The sequence below is a fragment of the Dipodomys ordii genome, unplaced genomic scaffold (assembly GCF_000151885.1).
Source record: "Dipodomys ordii isolate 6190 unplaced genomic scaffold, Dord_2.0 Scaffold93, whole genome shotgun sequence".
Classification (NCBI taxonomy): Eukaryota; Metazoa; Chordata; class Mammalia; order Rodentia; family Heteromyidae; genus Dipodomys; species Dipodomys ordii.
In genome coordinates this window covers 3,322,115-3,331,048 of record NW_012267309.1, presented here as the reverse complement: position 1 = coordinate 3,331,048, position 8,934 = coordinate 3,322,115, and the positions used below count along the sequence as shown (strand labels likewise).

At 39.7% G+C, this 8,934-nt stretch overlaps 1 protein-coding gene across 3 annotated transcripts in view; it reads right to left on the bottom strand.

Moving 5' to 3' along the window:
* Positions 1-635: 635 nt before the first annotated feature.
* The window catches only part of Cd274 (CD274 molecule), a 29,513-nt gene continuing 21,214 nt past the window's right edge, over positions 636-8,934 (bottom strand). For all 3 annotated transcript variants that reach the window (XM_013026441.1, XM_013026442.1, XM_013026443.1), the window contains exons 4-6: positions 6,973-7,257; positions 4,329-4,439; positions 636-1,431 (exon numbers count right to left, since the gene is read on the bottom strand). In XM_013026441.1, coding sequence (XP_012881895.1) covers positions 1,409-1,431; positions 4,329-4,439; positions 6,973-7,257 — 419 coding nt within the window. In that variant the 3' untranslated portion in view covers positions 636-1,408. The remainder of the gene's footprint in view (positions 1,432-4,328; positions 4,440-6,972; positions 7,258-8,934) is intronic.

Sequence of the window (8,934 nt, the reverse complement as noted above, 5' to 3'; positions counted from 1 at the left end):
GGCCTGGGCGCTGTCCCTCAGCTCTTCAGCTCAAGGCTAGTGCTCTACCACTTGAGCCACAGCGCCACTTCCAGCTTTTTTCTTTTTGCTTATGTGGTGCTGAGGAATCGAACCCAGGGCCTCATGTATGCAAGGCAAGTGCTCTACCACTGAGCCACCTTCCCAGCCCCAAATATGCCAAAATTCTTAATAAATAGGTTTTGGATGAATACATTTCTCAAAGCCCAGCTGTAAATTGTATTCAGAAAAGACAGTATGTACATTATGGAAATCTGAGGGCTGCTATTTGCTTCTGTGGGCAAGTGTCTTAATCATTCTGCATCCTTAGTTACAAGATAAATATAGTAGAGCCGGGCACCAGGGGCTCACGCCTGTAATCCTTAGCTACTCAGGAGGCTGAGATCTAAGGATCTTGGTTCAAACCCAGCCCAGGCAGGAAATACTGTGAGACTCTTATCCCCTATAAACCACTAGAAAACTGGAAGTGGTGCTGTGGTTCAAGCAATAGAGCACTCGCCTAGAGCTGAAGAGCTGAGGGACAGCGCCCAGGCCCAGAGTTCAAGCCCCATGACCGACAAAAAAAAAAAAAAAAAAAATATATATATATATATATATATATATATATATATAATATAAGATAAATATAGTGATAGCTGTTGCCATAGTAGGAGTATTAATCAGGATGAAATGAGATTGTGTAGCTACGGTACTACATCGTTGTAAAGCTGATATTTAAATAGGGCAGACACTGTGATAGAGACTTGAGGTGTGAGAATAAGATGATTCATGTTAACCTAAACATCAGTGGGTTAAATAACGTAAGATCGCACATACCTAGGGGTTGCTCTTTATCCTTCCTCTTTGTAATAACAGTTCCTCATGGTACCAAGCACCTAATAAATTTGATGGCAACATTTTCACATTTACTACAAAGTAGCCTCAAAATAAATCATTAACAACCACATTCCCATGATGAAAAGACCCCCACACACACCAAAAAAAATCCAAACAACTCAAATAGTCTTCTAATCCTTGAACTTCCGGTCCCTACAAGAGGGATTTGGGCACTGAGTAGAGGCAAAGGGCATTTCTGCAAGAACTGACCATTAAATCAGGGATTCTCAGCCCACTCTCCTAACAAGTGATGGGCCACATGCAGGGAGGCTCCTCACTCAAGAGTGTTGGCTTTCCCTTTGCAAGGCACCAATGAGGCTCTCCGTTGCTTTGAAGTCTCAGGGTTTCCTCCCAGGTTCCAGCTTTCTTCATTCTCTCTGTTTTCCCCTGGTTCCACATTCAGAGCTTTGGCCTTTAAGTCCAACATCATCTGGATCCCACAGGCCCTCTCATTTGTGAACTTCCAAACTCTAAGCTAAGAATCCCTCCTTGAAGATCAGAAGTTCAATGATGATTATGTCTCCTCAAACTGTGTGTCTGGAGAATGATGACAGTATATTAATTTTATTAGGCATTATAGGGGGAAAAGGTAAAACCAACTCAATCTGTCATACCATACAACAGTAAGAGAATGAGGTAAAACATATTTAAGCCCTGTTACCCTTACATGATAAAAGATAACTAACCATTCTGGTTTATCCAAGATTGTAAAGCTGAAAGTCTGATATCTTGATAAACTCCTCAGTCCTGAGCTGACTGGGAAGGCTGGTTTTGTAGGAAGATCCAAATACTTACTAACTAGATTTATAACATAAATGGCACACATAATTAAACCTGACTGAGCTTGTTCAAATTCATTACACTAATTTAAATCAGAGCTCATTGTTTAGTTTAATATAACTTGGGAGGGGTTTTTCCACCCTTTATAAGTGTAGACATTTGTAGCCAAATGGAATGATGCAAATTGAGTTAGAGTGAAGATCTCCTGTTAGGCTAATGGACCAGAGAATTTGATTTTTGTCATTAGCTGTGTGTTCTTGGTACTTTATCGTCTTTGTCCTTTGTTTTTCTCTATATAACAGGAATGATTCTAGTTTTTATCTCATTTTGGGGGCAGGGGATGAACTGAGATACTTCATCCAACACTTGAGACAGTTAACAGTGGTTGACATACACCATTGTAGGATTAATGAATTCGTAGTTAATGGTTCATCTGTAAGTTGACTGAGTCTCCAATAGCAGGAAAACATTGGGATACAGACTTAACAGGTTAGCAAAGAGAAACTGCCCATCTTTCTCCTTTCTCTCTCCACAAAACTGATCACTTTTCACTGGAGGACCATTCCTAAATCTCTTCAAATGTGGGGGAGTACTCAGGTTAGATTGGCAAAGCAAAGTAGGGCCGGCAGTCTGTATAACAGACATTTCTTATAGGAAATGAGATCATGGTGGATAGATTTCCCCCTGCTATTGCTTTAGGTTTTTTTTCTTTCCTTTTCCTTCAACTTCCCATATTTTCTGATATTCTCTCTCAACACTTTCTTGCTTTGAATTTGTATCTCAGATGCCACATTTTTCCACATCTGCCATTCTAAGAGGAAAAGAAATCAATTTTATTTTTATAGAGCACACATCTACATCCTACTTGACAAGCCTCTTATGAAACACTTTTAATTCGAACTCACCAAACTAATTGTGACTCCTTAGGTCACCCTTTAGGTTAATTAACACATAAGTTTAAGGCACATACTTTTACTGGTAGATTTTTCTTTATGAGCATATACTTTTCCATCTTTCCCGGGGATGGACCAAATTATAAGGAACCCTATTATCTCTTGGTTTTCTGGCCATTCATAAAGCCAGTGAATCTTTTCTTTTTCCCAAAGAAACAAGAACAAAAAAAGAAAAACTAATGTTTCCAGGGGCCTGTGTTGTTGGGTTTACCCCATTTCCTAACTCAGGAAGCAAATAACTGTGCACACTGGAAAAACCTGTCCTACTTCAACATGGAAAAAAACCAGGAATTTTCAACTGAGCAAAGGATTACAAACAAGAAGACATGGATTGTAATCTAGCTCTACCACCAACCAACTGGGTAACTTGAAACAAGCCATGGAACCCTTCTGTGGTTTTCAGTTTCTACAGCTCCCAAGTAGAGAAAATAATATCTTATATCTTATCCTGCAAATTAAATGGGATATTTATTGTGAAAACATACTTGCTGCCACCATTCTTACAGAATGGCAAAATAAACTCCTAATGAAGGCCAGAAAAAAAGTAGTTAGCAATAATCACATCTTCATGCAAATCTTAATGCTCATATAATTGTCAACTACCTTAGGTCTGACAAGAGCCCTCATCTTTGGAAACTGGTTAGTTTTAAACCCCTCTCCTACCCAGGTAAGACCAGTTTCCCAGATCCACCCATCCTTTCTAAGAGCTTATGGGGAATTTCTCAACAACTACTGGAATTCCCTTCCATATTCTACTTCCCTATTTCACATCAAACAATTCTATTCAAAGATGATTGGATTTCTTGTTATGTGTCTCAATCTGGGGAAAATGTTCACTCTGAATCTTCTTAAAATGGAAGGAAATTATTTAAATATATTCATTTCCTTGGAAATTAGTCACTCCCAAGAGTAAGTAGAGAAATAAACACATGCAAATTACTTTTAATGATGTAACACTTCCTTCAGATATCTTGCAAAATAGTCTTATGGTAAAAATACCACAGCACTATAGAAGGAATTATTTTTATTATATATGTTACCCAGAAATCAGCTCAATGTAATGTTGCAACTAATGCAATACTCAAATCCAACTGACACCATCAGGTGTTTTTAGTGCTTTCTCTTCTAAGGCTCTGCTTCTTTGCATGGTAGGAATAAACAGTAGTTTCTTCCACCTCCACAGATATCCATCTTCCCACTCAACACTGCTGTATACCAGATATCCACACAGCAATCCCATTCTGCTCCATTGTGATTTCTATTGCACAGTGAAATGTCACTGTATCACCTTGCAAAAACAAGTCAGTTTCCTTAAAGCCATTATCCCATCTCGTCCCTCAAAAATGCTACCAGAGGATTCAGAACCACCCTCCAACATAGACGATGCTCCAGAATATCAAAATGAGCAGGCCCGATAAAAGATGTGGCACACAGGTGCACCCCAGCAATAGCTAAAACCTACTTTGCATAATTGAAAGTGAGCCCTGAAAGGGAAAGCTAAGAGGAAGGTAGCATATTACTACATCAGTGTTGCCAAATTGCATTTTGAGTAGGACAGGACATTGTGATGTGGGCCTGGCCTGCACATGATAAGATATTTAGCCTCTCTAGCTCTGCCTACTAAGTGCCACTGTGGCAACAATAACATCTTCAAACACTACCCTAGATCCCCAGTGAAAACCATTGCAATGAAGGACATACCATCTTTTCTTAAGCAGATGAAGACTGCAAGTGTGACAAAAAGGAATAGCAAGAAGGATCCCAGCATCACCAAGTGAGTCCTCTTGTCTTCAGAAAGGGCCACAGGTGGTTCTGAAAAATAAAAAGAATTGACTTTATGTATATATAAAAATGCACCTGTAATATCTACATATATATGTGTGTGTATATATATATATATATATATATATATATACAGAGAGAGAGAGAGAGAGAGGTATATTTGCAGTCCTTTATATTTGCAGGGCTTCTTCCTTGCTAGGTAGGTTCTCTAGCACTTAAGCCACTCTGATAGCCCTTTTTGCGTGGTATTTTTGAGATAGGATCTCGTTTTTATTCCTCTGGGACTATGATCCTTTCATCCCTTCCCTCATTGCTGGGATGATAGGCATGAACCACCACACCCAAACATCCATTGAGAATCCATTGAGATGGAGTCTTTCAAACCTTTTGGGGAGCCTTGGATATGGACTTGAACTATGATCTCCGAGTCTCCACCACTCAAGTAGCTAGGATTCTAAGTTTGAGCCACCACGCCCAACTAATGTTTTGTTGGGAACTGGTCAAGAGAATAATCATGCTAGAAGCCTAGTTTGGCCTTAGATTAATTCTCTTAAATACATAAAGTTAATGACCAGTGAGGATATAATTTTGATAAGAAAGTGAGAGCCCTGGAGAAATGGAGGAATCCCAGGCTTTGGGAATCCCAGGTGAAAGTGGCACTGAATTCTGCTGTTCTTACCCAGTTTTGAGACCTCTATGATTTCTTTGGGTGTGTGTGTGTATGTGTGTGTGTGTGTGTGTGTGTGTTTGTGCGTGTTGGTTATGGGGCTTGAACTTAGGGCTTGAGTGCTGTCCCTGAGCTCTTCAGCTCAAGGCAAGCACTCTACCACTTAAGCCACAGCACCATTTCTGGTTTTCTGGTGGTTTATTGGAGATAAGAGTCTCACTGAGTTTCCTTCTCAGGCTGGCTTTGAACCTTGATCCTCAGATCTCAGCCTCCTGAGTAGCTAGGATTATAGGTAAGAGCCACGGGCACCCAGCTTATCTCTAAGATTTCTTTTTTTTGGGGGGGGTGTCCAGTCGTGGGGCCTGAACTCTGGGCCTGGGCGCTGTCCCTCAGCTCTTCAGCTCAAGGCTAGCACTCTACCACTTGAGCCACAGGGCCACTTCCGGCTTTTTCCTTTTTTGCTTATGTGGTGCTGAGGAATCGAACCCAGGGCCTCATGCATGCAAGGCAAACACTCTACCACTGAGCCACCTTCCCAGCCCTCCTCTTGCATTCTTAAAGATAGAACTAAGCCCACGTAGCAAGGGTAGCCCACAGAGGAACAGGGAAAATCAACTTGTTAAGGAACTTCTGTTCCTTACATCTTGGTCCTCATAGGAACCAAGGCTACTTATTTTTCTCCCAGACTGTCTGTGGTTCCACACAGGAGGAAAAGGGGTACCATGACACAAAGACGCCATCTCTTGACATAAGAGCCTCTTCATTATTTTGTAAGCATTTTTTCCTATTTGGTCACAATACAATATATAAAGAAAATTGGTCAACTTTTTAACCCAAATTTTAGTTTTCTCTGTCAGTTTGATTCTGGAGTTTGACTGTCAACATCTATTAGGGGAAGGGAGTGAGAAGTGACCTTAGAACCTTTTGTTGTTGGTGGTCTTGGTGGTGGTGGTGGTAGTGGGGCTTGGACTCGGGGCCTGGGTGCTATCCCTGAGTTTCTTTTGCTCAAAGCTAGTGCTCCATCATTTGAGCCACAGCACCACTTTGAGTTTTCTGGAGATAAGAGTCTCACAGACTTTCCTACCTGGGCTGGCTTTGAACCATTATCCTCATATCTCAGTCACTTGAGTAGGTAGACATGAGCCACTGGCTCCCAGCTTTCAGAACACCTTTGGGTTTACATTAAACAATCCCCCTGCCTGATACCAGCAGCTCACCCTTGTAGTTCTAGCTACTCAGAAGGCTGAAGTCTGAGGATCATGGTTCACCATCAGCCCAAGCAGACAAATCCAGCTTACTCTTATGTCCAAATAACCAGAAATAAAGGTGTGGTTCAAATGGTAGAGTACCAGCTGTCAGCTAAAAAAAACCCAAGGACACCCAGGTTTGTAGTTCAAAGCAGACTGCCCTGAGCTGAAATATTATAGAAGGCATGGGGGGAAACGTATCTCTTCTGTTTGGAATAATATAGAAAACTATATTCTGCTTACTTCCTGCCACAGGAACTCTAGAAAGAAAGAAGCAACTCATGTGCTAGGGGTTTGGGTTCTTGAAACATGGCAGGAGTTGAATATCACTCTTAAATCTCTTCAGCTTCTTCAATTATAGGAGCATTTCCCGCATGCAAACATTCACTTACCTGTTTCTGGAGTGGGAACTGTCCTATTTGTTCATGAATAGCCAATGCCTAATATGCTGCTTGGCAAGTAGAGAATATTCAAAAACCATCTGCTGAATATTTATTATCCAGCACTATGACTTGGGGGTGTGAGAAGAAATAGCATGTATTTAATAAATAGAGTGTTATCCAGTCATTCACTTATCCAACCCTCATCTAATGACTAGGATGAGCAGCCATCATGAGTTCGAGACATTTTGACATATTCAGACTGTTACCTGGGATGATCAATTCAGCTGTATTGTTTTCCCAGGAACCTAATCTCCGAAAAGTACAGTAGAAAATCTCATTGGCTGTAGTGTTGATTCTCAGCGTGCTGGTCACATTAAAAAACTTCTCCTCCCTCTGGGAATGGGTGATATTGGTCTCACCAATCAGGATTCGGTGGTCACTGCTTGTCCAGATGACTTCAGCCTCGGGGTATCCCTCAGCTTGACATGTTAGTTCATGTTTAGAGGTGACTGGATCCATGGAAATTCTCTGGTTGATTTTGTTGTATGGGGCTAGGTCATAAGCAAAGAGAAGTCAGAGATTTCTCCCATGATTACGCTTTCTAACTTGGCTTAGTGTTGCTCTGCGTTAGAAAGCTTCTCAATGCAGGCTGGTTCTCAGAGAAATAACCTTAATGTTCAGCTGCCTCATTAGTGAACTAGTGCCTGTTAGTCTGTCACAACAATTTCTTTCCAAGTTGGGCCAAGTTTGGGCACAGAGGAACAATTGTCTTGCTATAAACATTACAGTGGCATGTTTACTGGTTTAAACAAAATGTACAGATTTAAAGTAAATTGTCATCTTTTGTTCCAAACCAGTGGGTTTTCAATACAAATATAAAATATGCCTATTTACTCAAGTCTTCCTATACTTTGCTATAAAGTGATAGAGATTTTACAGTTTCATTTTAAAAATTTATTCCTGATTATTTTCCTCCCATTGTTGGAAAGCTGTCTTTATAAACCCTTCCAGCTGTCAAGTACCATTTTGACTTTATTGAATAAGTTGAATTTGATGTGTCATTTGCTTTTGCAACTTTAGGTCAATCATAAGTTAGATATGAAAATCTATTCTTTTTCATTTGTAAAAAACCAATGCATGTTCTGAATGATGTTTTCTGAAGTTTAAATACATCTTCAAATTTGACCGCGATTTTGGAGTTACAAAAAGTTACAAAACTTGTATGGCAGCTGTATGCCCCTTACTCATTTTATGTCATTATTTACTTCTTATATTACCACAAGATAGTTCTCATCAGCACAAACACCAGGATGCTACTAACAGCTAAATCCCATAATTTCTGCCATCTTGCCATTCTTTCCCTCATATGCTATTTCTGATCCATTGTAATATTTATTTTATAAATGCTTGTGCTCTCTATATTAATGTCATTTAACTGTTATAAGTAATACAGAAAGTGTGATTCCATTTTAGATAATTATTTTAAGAAGTTTTAGTATTAAAATACCAAGTTCACTGACTATTCTAGTAAACTGTATAGTGTATAGATAGCATAGGATGTTAATTCTTGTTTGCTCATTGCAATGACATTATTGTGTTTTTATTCTATTGGCACAACCGTTCTTTTACTTGTAATACTGAGCCTCTCTGTGCTCAAGGCTAGCACTCTACCACTTGAGCCACATCGCCACTTCTGGATTTTTCTGTGTATGTGGTACTGAGGAATTTAACCTAGGGCTTCATGCATGCTAGGCAAGTACTTTACCACTAAGCCACATTCCCAGCCCTATGATCATTTCTTAAGGGAAGAAGAATGAAAGATGATGTTGTTTCATACAGAGGAACATATATAAATGGAGTACAACTGCAATCCATTCCACAAGAATTATTATATACTACATCAGTCTCTAAAGCAGGGCACATAATGAAGATATATGATGAAAATGTTAGAACTTCTACTTACATGTAGTTTTATCACCAATTGAATAATTTAAGTTTCCTAAGCTTTCCTAAGGTCTCACCTTGTCTGCCACATAGGGATCTTCTGGGAAGAAGGGAATTTTATGTTATTTAAGGGAGGAGTTGACTCACATTGAGTTATTATAGATTTTCAGATTCTCTTGTAGCTAAACTAATCTTATAAAATGAGCTAATTAAAAAGCTTCCTAGTCATAGTTCATGCAAGGAACTTAAGCAAATACAAAGGGATCGACATAATCCCCTGTATC